This window comes from Cebus imitator, unplaced genomic scaffold (genome assembly GCF_001604975.1).
Source record: "Cebus imitator isolate Cc_AM_T3 unplaced genomic scaffold, Cebus_imitator-1.0 Scaffold34, whole genome shotgun sequence".
NCBI lineage: Eukaryota > Metazoa > Chordata > Mammalia > Primates > Cebidae > Cebus > Cebus imitator.
Window position 1 is genome coordinate 8,556,612 of NW_016107349.1, and position 14,210 is coordinate 8,570,821.

Genomic DNA, 14,210 nt, shown 5'->3' on the forward strand with positions numbered 1-14,210 from the left:
AAGATCTATAAAACTAATTTTATAAATTAAAAAGCAAATACTGTTCTAAAATTTAAAATGATTTTAAACTCTAACATAAAACTTTTAAATATTATAAATGAACATACCTGTAAGATCCAACTTTTTACTGGTAACTTTAAAAGCATTTTTAGGTATAACAATTTCCATAAAAGGACCACAAAAAAAAGCCCTTGGCTTATTTAACTTTTTAAAATCATTGACTAGAAGTAGATAATTTAGAAACTGATTAGTCAGTTGAGTGATAATTATATCCTTAAGTTGTGAACTCTTATTTCATATAAAAAATAACTCACAGGAATTGTTCCATTATATTCAATAAAAATATAATTTTAACAGACCTTTAAGGTAACTGGAAATTGAAATATAGGCAGGGTGCAGTGGCTCATGCCTGTAATTCCAGCACTTTGGGAGGTCAACAACACTAGAAGATAGCTTGAGGCCAGAAGTTTGAGACAAGCCTGGGCAACACAGATCCCACCTCTATCCAAAAAAAAAAAAAATCAGCCAGGCATGATGGTATGTGCCTATATTCTTAGCTTCCCAGGAGGCTGAGCAAGAGGACTGTTTGAGCACAAGAGTTTGAGGCTGCAGTGAGCTATGATCATGTCACTGCACTCCAGCCTGGGCAGCAGAGTGAGACCCTGTCTCTAAAAACTAAAAAATTATAATAAAATATATACAGCTTTCTAAGAAACTTAATTTTCCTAAGATATCATCCATCTGTCCTATCGAAATACCCTAGCTTGAAAGAGTTATATAGAAAAATTTCTATAATAACCAGGTAATATTCTACTATATCAAAATCTCTTTGGCTTTCAAGGTAGTAAGTAATTCAATTGAGAAAGTTCTTGATATGATTAAATAAAAACCCCACTGTTATATATCAACCACCCACCCCACCTATCCACCTCCACCTTTGGACAAACACTTTTCATCAAATGCTGTTCAATTTAATATTTACAGATTTATAATCATTTGCTGTAACATACTTTTACAATTTAGAAAAAAATGAAAAAACTGTCACATACCTGTCCATCTAAGTCAAACGCCAAGCAAGCTATACCATGTGTATGAACATCCTTTAAAACTGATACGGTCTGCACAGTGTATGAATCCCAAATACAAATATAAGGTTCTTTCCCAACTTGTCCTGTTGCTACCAACACTCGTTCAGGGTGCAATGCAAGGCTGTAAAATAAGGAAATAAATATTATTAAAAATTGTTTATACAGATTTTCTAGTATTTGGTAGATGTAATACATATATACCAGTATAAACATTAGACTTTATCCATTTTAGACAATTTGTATTTATTTTTATTATTTTTGTTGAGACGAAGTCTCGTTCTGTCAGCTAGGCTGGAGTGCAGTGGTGTGATCTCATCTCATTGCAACCTCCATCCCACCAGGTTCAAGCGATTCTTGTGTCTCAGCCCCCAAGTAGCTAGGATTATCGGCACCCACCACCACACCTGGTTAATTTTTGTATTTTTAGTAGAGATGCGGTTTCTTCATGTTGACCAGGCGAACTCCTGACCTCAAGTTATCCGCTCACTTCACCCTCCGAAAGTGCTGGGATTACAGCTGTGAGCCACCATGGCTGGCTGATAATTTGGATTTAAAATAAATAACTTCTATAAAAATCCACACTAACAGTTACTACTTCATAGACTATCTTATGAACAGTTAATGATAAGCTAATTATACCCTTCATAATCCATGTAATATATTGTATGTAGACTTCTCAAGAAAATAACTCTAACAAGAGATCAACTGGATCACAGCAACAAATCAGTAGCCTTTTCCTCATTTAGTATTCACCTGTTTTCAAGACTCCTTTCCCATTTAACTATACCTTTTATTGGATAAAGTCAGACCAAATCTTAATGTCTAAACATGGCATTTAATAGCACCTCCTACTATAATGCTAATTCTTAAATTATAAATCCCATTTTAAGAAACAGAAAGGTCACCTATAATTCACAGAAAATAATCTATGAGTCTCTTAAAAACAAGACAAAAACCTAACAGTTGGTAATGATTTAGGTACATTAGCAGAAGGCAGGGAAAAATATAAATTTCTGTTTAATAACTTTTTCTGTATGTTGATATAGAATATCAGATTTGCCTTCGAGATGAAAAAGAAAATCACTCCTGGCATCAGGGTGGAGAATCAACTAAAAGGAGAAAAGTAGGAGGATATTAAAACAGAATCAAGGCTGGGTGTAGTGGCTCATGCCTATAACACCTGTGCTTTGAGAGGCCAGGAGTTGAAGATCAGCCTGGGAGACACAGCAAGCCCTTGGATGTACACACAAAAAAATTTTTAATTAGCCAGGCAGGTAGCACACCCCTCTATTCCCAGCTACTTGGGAGGCTGAGGTGGGAATACTGCCTGAACCTAGGAGTTCAAGGCTGCAATGAGCTAAGTCTGCACCACTGCATTCCAGCCTGGGCTTCTGAGCCAGATCCTGTCTCTAAAGTAAACAAAGACAAAATTAACAGACTGGATGCAGGGGACAAGGGGAAGATAGGGGTCTGAGATGACTCTTGGTTTCTGGCTTAGACATTTGAATGGTTTGGGGTGGTAATCATCAAGTCAGGGAATACTAAAGGAATAATCAATGGGAGAGAGTATGTGTGGGAATATCAGGTTGGTTCAACATATGAAATCAAGAAATATGGCATATTAACAGAATAAAGGACAAAAAACTCCCTTATATGTTTACCTCAATAGACACAGAAAAATTATTGGACAAAATCCAATCCCTTCATGATAAAAACACGTAACAAACTACAAACTGAAGGAAACTTCCTCAAACCAACAAAGGACCTCTACATAAACCCACACCTAATAACGTATAATGATGAAAGCCTGAAAGCTCTCCCACTAAGTAAAGGGGAAAAACAAGGATGTCAGTTCTTGCCACTCATTTAACTTGGTCATAGACATTCTAGCCAAAAAAAAAAAAAAAATAGCCCAGGAAAAGGAATAAAAAGTAAAAGTAAAGATCTCTACTGGCAGGTGACATGATCATAGACACAGAAAATCCTAAGGAATCCACAAAGAAACAACCAAAAAATGAAGAGCTAGTATGAGTTCAGCAAGGTTGTAGGATATAAGATCAACATAAAAAATCTACTGCATTTCTATACACTAGCAAAGAACAATAAAAAAATTTAAGAATATAATCCCACTTACAGTAACATCAAGAGGAGTAAAACATTTAGGAATAAATTAAACAAAGTACAAAATTTGTACACTGAAAAGTACAAAACCCCACTGTGGGACATTTAAAAAGATCTACATAAATGGAAAGACATCTCATGTTCTAGGCTTAGATGAATGTAATATTTGTAAGATCGTAATACTTCTCAAATTGATCTGTAGAGTCAACACAATCCTTGTCAAAATACTAGTGGTCTTTCTTGAAGAACTGACAAGCTGATTCTAAAATTCAGAAAGACTCAGAATAGCCAGAACTATCCTGAAAAACAAGAACAAAGTTGGAAGAATCACACTTTCCAATTTTGAAACTTACAAACTTACTTCAAAACTACAGTAATCAAGACAGTGTGGTACTGGCATAAGAATATGCAGATCAATGAAACAGGATCGAAAGTCCAGAAGTAAACCCATAAATTTGTGGTCAGCTGATTTTAATAAGGGTGGTGCCAAGACAATTCAATGGGGGAGAAAATGGTCATTTCAACAAATGGTACTGGGACACCTGAATATCGATCCACAAACAAAAGAATAAATTTGGACCCATACATCAAACCGTATACAAATGTCAATTCAACATGGATCAGAGGCTAAAATAATTGTTAAAACTCTTGGAAGAAAACATAGGTATAAATCTTACTGATCTTAGATGAAGCAATGGTTTCTCAGATATGACACCAAAGCATTAGTGACAAAAGAAAAAAAAGCAGATAAAATGGACTTAATCAAAATTAAAAACTTTTATGCTTTAAAGGACAACCATCAAGAATATAGTAATGCAACCCAGAATGGGAGAAAATATTTGCAGAGCACATATCTGATAAGGGATTTGTATTAAGAAAATATAAAGAATTACTACAAATCAACAATAAAACTACAAATAATTCAGTTTTTTAAATAAAGGATTTTAACAGACATTTCCCCAAGGAAGATATACAAAAGGCACATAAAAAGATAGTCAATGGCCAGGCGTGGTGGCTAAAGCCTGTAATCCCAGCACTTTGGGAGGCCGAGGTGGGCAGATCATGAGGTCAGGAGACCAAAACCACCCTGGCTAACACGGTGAAACTCTGTCTCTACTAAAAATACAAAAAAATAAGCCAGGCGTGGTGACACGCACCTGTAATCTCAGCTACTCGGAAGGCTGAGGCAGGACAATCACTTGAACTCAGGTGGCGGAGGTTGCAGTGAGCCAAGATTGCATCACTGCACTCCAGCCTAGGCAACAGAGTGAGACTTCATCTCAAAAAAAAAAAAAAAAAAAATTCATTTTTTCCTCTCTCTCTTTCCTTCCTTTCCTTGCTTTCTTCCTTTCTCTCTCTTTCTCTCCTTTCTATTTATTTATTTGAGACAGGGTCTCACTCTGTCACCCTGCTATAGTAACACAATCACCACTCACTATAGCCTCGACCTCCTAGACTCAAGCCTCATCTTCCTGCTTTAGCCTCTCAATTAGCTGAGACTACAGATGGGTGCCACCACACCTGGCTAATTTTTTTTTTTTTTGTAGATATGGGGTCTCCCTATGTTACCCAGACTGATCTCAAACTATTGTGCTTAAGAGACCTTACCACCTCAGGCTCTCAAAATGCTGGGATTACAGGCATGAGCCACTACTCCCAGTCCACTTCTATAGATGGAGTTTTACTCTTGTTGCCCAGGCTGGAGTGCAACGGCACAATCTCAGCTCGCTGCAACCTCTGCCTCCTAGGTTCAAGCAATTATCCTGTCTCAGCCTCCCAAGTAGCTGAGATTACAGGCATGCACCACCACTCCCAGCTAATTTTTTCGTATTTATAGTAAAGACAAGGTTGCACCATGTTGACCAGACTGGTCTCAAACTCCTGACCTAAGGTGATCCACTGCCTTGGCCTCCCAAAATGCTGGGATTAGAGGCATGAGCCACAGCGCCTAACCCACTTCTCTATTTTAAAAGCAGAAAATATGAAGTATTGACAAAGGTATGGAAAAATTGTAACCCTTAAACATTGCTGTGGGATTATAAAATGATCCAGACTCTTTGGAAAACCATTTGGTAGCTACCCAGAAAGCTAAAAAAAAGTTACTGTATGATCCAGCAATTCTATTCCTAGATGTATTCCCAAAAGGAATGAAAACATATGTTCACACAAAACTTGTACACAAATGTTCACAAGCAGTATTCTTTATAATGGCCAAAAAGCAGAAACAATCCAAATGTCTGACTGAATCATAAATAAAATGTGGTATCCACACAATAAAAATGACAAAAGGAATAAAGTATTGATACATGCTACAACATGGATGAACCCTGAAAACATTATGCTAAGTGAAAGAAAACAGACATATAAGGGCCACATGTTGTATTAATCCATTATGAAATGTCCAGAATACACAAATCCATAAAGAAAGCAGATTAGTGATTGCCAGGGGCTGGAAGGAGAGGAGAATGGATAAGGACTGCTAATTTTCTAGGGGTGATAAATATTCTGAAATTAGATAGAAGTGATGGTTGCAGAACTTTGTGACTATACTAAAAATCACTGAATTGTGCACTTAAGGTGTAAATTTTATACTATATGAATCACATCTCAGTTTTTAAAAAGTGAAAAAAAATACTGACATTACAGTCTGTATATATCTTTTTTTGTTTTTCAGAATTTTTGTTTTATTCTACCTTAAGTTCTGGGGTACATGTGCAGATCATGCAGGACTGTTGCATAGGTACACACATGCCATGGTGGTTTGTTGGTGTCTCCAACCCCCTGTCACCTACATCGGGCATTTCTCCCAGTGTTATCCCTCCCCAACCTCCCCACCCCACATTGTCCCTCCCCAAGCCCCCACCCTCCAATATACCCCAATGTGTGATGTTCCCCTCCCTGTGCTCATGTGTTCTCACTGTTCAACACTTACCTATGAGTTTCCCAAGAATATGCAGTGTTTGGTTTTCTGTTTTTGTGTCAGTTTGCTGAGGATGATGGTTTCCAGATTCATCCATGTCCCTACAAAGGACATGAGCTCATCGTTTTTTATGGCTGCCTAGTATTCCATGGTGCCACATTTTCCTTGTCCAGTCTATCACTGATGGGCATTTGGGTTGGTTCCAGGTCTTTGCTATTGTATACAGTGCTGCAATGAACATACGTATGCACGTGTCTTTATAGTAGAACGATTTATAATCCTTTGGATATATACCCAGTAATGAGATTGCTGGGTCAAATGGAATTTCTATTTCTAGGTCCTTGAGAAATTGCCACACTGTCTTCCACAATGGTTGAACTAATTTACACTCCCACCAACAGTGTAAAAGGGTTCCTATTTCTCCACATCCTCTCCAGCATCTGTTGTCTCCAGGTTTTTTAATGATCGCCATTCTAACTGGCATGAGATGGTATCTCAGTGCAGTTTTGATTTTCATTCCTCTAATGACCAATGATGAGTATTTTTTCATGTTTTTTGGCCTCATATATGTCTTCTTTTGAAAAGTGTCTGTTCATGTCCTTTGCCCACTTTTGAATGGGTTTGTTTGCTTCTTGTAAATCTGTTTTTGTTCTTTGTAGATTCTAGATATTAGCCCTTTGTCAGATGGGTAGATTGCAAAAATTTTTTCCCATTCTGTTGGTTGCCGGTTCACTCTAATGATTGTTTCTTTTGCTGTACAGAAGCTCTGGAGTTTAATTAGATCCCATTTGTCTATTTTGGCTTTTGTTGCCAATGCTTTTGGTGTTTTAGTCATGAAGTCCTTGCCTATGCTTGTGTCCTGATGGTTTGCCTAGGTTTTCTTCTCGGGTTTTTATGGTGTTAGGTCGTATGTTTAAGTCTTTAAGCCATCTGGAGTTAATTTTAGTGTAAGGTGTCAGGAAGGGGTCCAGTTTCTGTTTTCTGCACATGGCTAGCCAGTTATCCCAACACCATTTATTAAACAGAGAATCCTTTCCCCATTGCTTGTTTTTTTCAGGTTTGTCAAAGATCAGATGGTTATAGATGTGTGGCGTTGCCTCCAAGGCCTCTGTTCTGTTCCATTGGTCTATATCTCTGTTTTGGTACCAGTACCATGCTGTTTTGATTACTGTAGCCTTGCAGCATAGTTTGAAATCAGGTAGCGTGATGCCTCCAGCTTTGTTCTTTTTGCTTAGGATTGTCTTGGCTATGCGGGCTCTCTTTTGGTTCCATATGAAGTTTAAGGTGGTTTTTTCCAGTTCTGTGAAGAGGGACATAGGTAGCTTGATGGGGATAGCACTGAATCTATAAATTACTTTGGGCAATATGGCCATTTTCACAATATTGATTCTTCCATGAGCATGGAATGTTCTTCCATCTGTTTATAACCTCTCTTATTTCCTTGAGCAGTGGTTCGTAGTTCTCCTTGAAGAGGTCCTTTACATCCTTTGTTAGCTGTATTCTTAGGTATTTTATTCTCTTTGTAGCAGTTGTGAATGGGAGTTCACTCTTGATTTGGTTCTCTTTTAGTGGGTTATTGGTATATAGGAATGCTTATGATTTCCGTACATTGATTTTGTATCCTGAGACTTCGCTGAAGTTGCTTAGCAGTTTCAGATTTTGGGCTGAGACAATGGGGTCTTCTAAATATACAATCATGTCATCTGCAAATAGAGACAATTTGATTTCCTCCTTTCCTAACTGAATATCATTTATTTCTTTTTCTTGCCTGATTTCTCTGGCTAGAACTTCCAATACTATATTGAGTAGGAGTGGTGAGATTGGGCATCCTTGTCTAGCGCCTGATTTCAAAGGAAATGCTTCCAGTTTTTGCCCATTCAGAATGATATTGGCTGTGGGTTTGTCGTAAATAGCTTTTAGTATTGACCTGGTATCCTGCAGCCATGATAAATTCACTGAGTTTTAGGAGTTGTGTTTTTTTGTGTGAATTTTTAAAAAATAAATTATTTGGAATTTTCTATGTAGGCAATCATATTGTCTAAGAATAGAGACAACTTCTTTCTTTTCTTTCTATAAACCTTTTCTTCTTATTTCTTGTCTGGCTGCGCTGGTTTGAAATCTAGCAGCACGTTTATTTTTAATTTGCTTATTATACTTTAAGTTCTGGGATACACGTGAAGAACATGCAGGTTTGTTGCATAGGTATACACGTGCCATGGTAGTTTGCTGTACCCATCAACCCAACATCTACATTAGGTATTTCTCCTAATGCTATCCCTCCCCTTGTCCCTCATTCCCCAGTAGGCCCCTGTGTGTGATGCTCCTCTCCCTTTGCCCGTATCTTCTTATTTTTCAACTCCCACTTATGAGTGAGAGCATGTGGTGTTTGGTTTTCTGTTCCTGTGTTAGTTTGCTGAGAATGATGGTTTCCAGCTTCATCCATGTCCTTGCAAAGGACATGTACTCATATTCCTTTTTATGGCTACATACTATTCCATGGTGTATATGTGCCACATTTTCTTTATCCAGTCTATCACCGATGGGCATTTGGGTTGGTTCCAAGTCCTTGCCATTGTGAATAGTGCTGCAATAAACATATGTGTGCATGTGTCTTTATAGCAGAATGATTTCTAGTGTTTTTAAAATTGCATTTTAGGTTTTGGGGTACATGTGAAGAACATGTAAGATTGTTGCATAGGTACCTACATGTCCCTACAAAGAACATGAACTCATCGTTTTTTTATGGCGGCACAGTATTCCATGGTGTATATGTGCCACATTTTCCCTGTCCAGTCTATCATCAATGGGCATTTGGGATGGTTCCAAGTCTTTGCTATTGTAAACAGTGCCGCAATGAACATTCGTGTGCATGTGTCCTTATTATAGAACGATTTATAATCCTTTGGATATATACCCAGTAATGGGATTGCTGGGTCAAATGGAATTTCTATTTCTAGGTCCTTGAGGAGTTGCTTTTGTTTTGTTTTGTTTTCCGAGACAGTGTCTCGCTCTGTCACCCAGGCTGGAGCGCAGTGGTGCAATCGCAGCTCACTGTAACCTCCACCTTCCAGGTTCAAGTGATTCTCCTGCCTCAGCCTCCTGAGTAGCTGAGATTACAGGTGAGCACCATCACGCCCAGCTAATTTTTGTATTTTTAGTAGAGACTGGTTGTGAACTCCTGACCTTGTGATCCACCCACCTTGGCCTCCCAAAATGCTGGGATTACAGGCGTAAGCCACTGTGCCCAGCTTATAGTAGAATGATTTCTAATCCTTTGGGTATATACCCAGTAACGGGATTGCTGCGGCAAATGGTATTTCTAGATCTAGATCATCAAGGAATCACCACCCTGTCTTCCACAATGGTTGAACTAATTTATACTCCCACCAACAGTGTAAAAGTGTTCCTATTTCTTCACATCCTCTCCAGCATCTGTTCTTACCTGACTTTTTAATGATCATGATTCTAACTGGCATGAGATGGTATCTCATTTAGTTTTGATTTACATTTCTTTAATGATCAGTGATGAGTTTTTCATATGTTTGTTGGCCACATAAATGTCTTCTTTTGAAAAGTGTCTATTCATATTCTTCGCCCACCTTTTGATGGGATTGCTTTTTTTCTTGTAAATTTGTTTAAGTTTCTTGTAGATTCTGGATAGTAGCCCTTTGTCAGATGGATAGATTGCAATTTTTCTCCTATTCTGTAGGTTGCCGGTTCATTCTGATGATAGTTTCTAAATATATATGCAACCAATACAAGAGCACCCAGATTCATAAAGCAAGTTCTGAGAGACTTACAAAGAGATTTAGGCTCCAACACAATAATAGTGGGAGACTTTAACACCCCACTGTCAATATTAGACAGATCAATGAGACAGAAAAATAATAATGATACTCAGGACCTGAACTCAGCTCTGGATCCAGTGGATCTAATAGGTATCTACAGAACTCTCCACCCTAAATCAACAGAATATACATTCTTCTCAGCACCACACAGCACTTATTCTAAAATTGACCACATAATTGAAAGTAAAACATTCCTCAGCAAATGTATAAAAAACAGAAATCATAATAAACAGTTTCTTAGACCACTGCAATCAAATTAGAACTCAGGATTAAGAGACTGACTCAAAACCACACAACTACAAAAAAGCTGAACAACCTGCTCATGAGTGACTACTGGGTAAGTAAGAAAATTAAGGCAGAAATAAATAAGTTCCTTGAAACCAATGACAACAAAGACACAACATACCAGAATCTCTGGTACACAACTAAAGCAGTGTTTAGAGGGAAATTTACAGCACTAACTGCCCACAGGAGGAAGCAGGAAAGATCTAAAATTGACACCCTAATATTACAATTAAAAGAACTAGAGAAGCAAGAGCAAACAAACTCAAAAGCTTGCAGAAGACATGAAATGACTAAGATCAGAGCAGAACTGAAGGAAATAGAGCCACAAAAAACCCTTAAAAAAAAAAAACAAAAAACAGTGAATCCAGGAGCTGGTTTATTGAAAAGATTAACAAAATAGACCGCTATCCAGACTAATAAAGAAGAAAAGACAGAAGAATCAATTAGACACAATAAAAAATGATAAAGAGGATATCACCACGATCCCAAAGAAATACAAACTACCATCAGAGAATACTGTAAATACCTCTATGCAAATAAACTAGAAAACCTAGAAGAAATGGACAAATTCCTAGACACATACACCCGCCCAAGATTAAACCAGAAAGAAGTCGAATCCCAAAACAGACCAATAACAAGTTCTAAAATTGAGGCAGTAATTAATAGCCTACCAACCAAAATAAGCCTAGGAGCTCACAGATTCACAGCTGAATTCTACCAGAGGTACAAAGAGGAGCTGGTACCATCCCATTTAAAACTGTTCCAAACAATAGAAAAAGAGGGACTCCTCCCTAACTCATTTTATGAGGCTGGCATCATCCTGATACCAAAACTTGGCAGAGACACAAAACAAAAAGAGAAAATTTCAGGCCAATATTACTGATGAACGTCAATGTGAAAATCCTCAATAAAATAGCAGGATGTTAAATTAGAAGTGACAGGAATTGAGACTCTTGTCTTTTTCCTGATTTTACAAGGAAAACATTCAGTCTCTCATCATTAGGCATAAACTTAGATGCAGGTTTTTTACACATGCTTTTATAGCTGGGTTAAAGAAGTGGCCTTCTAGTCCTAGTTTGCTAAGCATTAAAAAAAATATGAATAGGTATTACATTCTGTCAAATGCTTTTCCTGTATCTACTCAGAGAGTCATCTGGTTTTTCTTCTTTAGTCTGATAATACAGGGAATCACACTGATTTTCAAATATTGAACCAGCCTTGTATTCCTGGAATGAACCCTACCTGTTCATAACATATGATCCTACTGATAGATTTCATTTGCTTATTAGCTTATTTTGTTAAGAATTTTTACATCTATGTTAATGAGGGACATTAGCCTGTAGTTTTTCTTCAAATGTTTGTCTGGATTTTCTATTAGAGCGATTTCAGCCTCATAAACACGGTTGAGTAGTCCTTCCTCTTCTATTTTCTATAAGCAATTGTGTGGAATTGGAATCATTTCTTCTTGTGAGTTTGATATCTTTCAAAGGAATAGTTCCTTTCATCTCAGTTGTCAAATGCATAAGTTGTTTATAGTAACACCTTATTCTCCTTTTAACGTCTTTAGGTCAGTAGTGATATCCTGATGAATACTGGTAATTTTAGTCTTCTCCTTTTTATTCGTCATCTGCCTAACTAGAAATTTATCAATTTGCTCCTTTTCAAAGAACTTTAGGTTTGATTTTTCCCTATTGTTTTGTTGTTTACACGAATTTCTGTCTTATTTCCTACTTTGTTTGCTTTTGAGTTTGCTCTTTCATTTCTATTTTCTTAACTTAGACTCTTAGGGCAGAAATCTGGCTACAGTGTAGCTCAGCTGGGTCCTCTGCATACAGTCTCACAAGGCCAGAAGTCACGGTGTTAACACAGCTGAATTCCTTTCTAGTCTTCAGGGATTAGTCAGCTTTCAAGTTCATTCAGAAGATTAGCTGAATTCAATTCCTTGTGGTTAAAGGACTGAGGCTTTCATTCCCCTGCTGACTGTTAAGGAGGAACGGCTCACCTCCTCAAGGCCAACTGCATGCCACATCATGTTACCACCTCCATCTTCAAATCAGAAACTGCACATTGAGTTCTTCTCAAGCTTTGAATCTTTCTGACTTCTGCTCCATGTCTTCTCATTCCAGCTAAAGAAAATTATTTGCTTTTAAGGGCTCACATAATTAGATTGGGCCCATCTAGATAATTCAAGATAGTCTCAATATCTTAAGGTCCATCCATACCTTAATTAAAGCTGCAAAGTCATGTCATGTCTGCTATGTTTAACATAAAAAATTCATAGGTTCCAGGAATTAGAGTACAGATATCTTTGGGGCCAGTCGGGATACCATGCAGACTCAGAAATTGAGTCCACTAGAGAATTATTTCTATTTGTATATTTTCGGTTCTAAGTATTCCATTTTTATACAATTTCTATTTCTTTGCTGAGAACTTCCAACATTCTATTTATAGTCTTTCAAAAATTCAACATCTAGGTCATCTTGGGGTTGACAACTGTTGTCTTTTATAAATTGTTGAGATTTTAGTAATTTTTATGTGCTAATTTTGAGTTATATCCTGAGCAGTTTGAATATTATGTTATAAACTCTGGATCCTCTTAAAATTTTCCAGAGAATGCTGATATTTTTGTTTATTTCAGCAGGCAAGCAATCCAATTAGGTTCAAGGCACATAATCCAGCCCTCCTTCTGGGGTTCCAGTGTTAGTTCAGTTTTAAAGTCTTTGCAGAGCTATCACATGAACACACACCACAGGGGGCAAATCTGAAACCTGAATGATTGTAGGTCAGTTCTCAAAGCCTCTGATATGCAGGCAGTTCCTGCATGTGCAGATAGAAACAAGTCAGGGACATCAAATATAACTTTAGGAAGATGACCTTGAGCTCCCTAACCCCTATAACTTCCCCTATAATCTCCAACAACCAGGGGTCCCTTCTCATTATACTGGGGCTAAGAGTCTAGGGTATTAGCCTCTGCATACTACCATGCACTTCCCACAACTGGGCCTGCTTCTGGACAAAAAGCATTTTTCCTATTTTTTAATTGGTTATTTGTCATAATATTGTTGCACTGTAAGAGTTCTTAATATATTCTTGGTACAACTCTTTTCTCAAGTATATATTTTTTCATATGTGTATCTGCTTGTGGCCTGCCTTTTAATTTTCTAATATATTTAAAAGAGCAAAATATTTTAATTTTTTAAAGAAGTGTCTTATTTTGGACTAATTTGAGACTTATAAAAATGTTATGAAATAGTACAGTTTTCTTATATCCCTCATCGCACTTCATTATAATATAAACATTTTACATAACCATGTTATAGTCATCAGGAAGAGGAAGGAAATTAACATTAGTAAAATGTCATTAGCTAAACTAAAAACCTTATTCAAAATTCACCATTTTTTCTACTAATGTCTCTTTTCTGTTCCAAGATCCTATCCAGGATCCCATGCAGCATTTTAACTGTTATTCCCCCTCAGCAACTTCCAGTCTCTGTAACACTTCCTTAGACTTTCCTTTCCTTTCATAGCCTGGAAACTTTTGTAGAGTACTAACCAGTTATTTCAGAGAATGTCTCCAAATTTTGATTTGTCACGTTTTCTCATGATTAAAGTGAGGTTATGCATTTTGGGCAAAAATATCACAAAAATTACATCTGTCCTTCTTTGTACATCATATCAGAAGGTTTAGGGTGTCAATATCTATTATTACTGATGATGTTTGCCTCAATCCCTTGGTTAAACAGTACATGCCACTGTAAAGTTACTATGAAGTTTTTCTTTGTAGTCACTAAGTATGCTAGAGGAGATACTGTGAGACTGCAAATCCTATCTCTGTCTTCAAATTTTCACCCACTAATTTTAGCATCTATTGGCAGATTCTGTCTGTAACGTTTACTACTATAATATTTCCATAATGTGATTGTCTTTTTTTTTTTTTTTTTTTTTTTT

At 37.1% G+C, this 14,210-nt stretch overlaps 1 protein-coding gene across 9 annotated transcripts in view; it reads right to left on the bottom strand.

Annotated features, from left to right (window-relative positions):
* The window catches only part of EML5 (EMAP like 5), a 187,029-nt gene that overhangs the window by 146,928 nt on the left and 25,891 nt on the right, over positions 1-14,210 (bottom strand). For all 9 annotated transcript variants that reach the window (XR_005199467.1, XM_017524634.1, XM_017524635.1 and 6 more), the window contains exon 2: positions 1,050-1,209. Coding sequence is in view for 8 of the 9 variants with exons in the window: in XM_017524634.1 (XP_017380123.1) it covers positions 1,050-1,209 (160 nt within the window). In the remaining variant the exon portion in view is untranslated. The remainder of the gene's footprint in view (positions 1-1,049; positions 1,210-14,210) is intronic.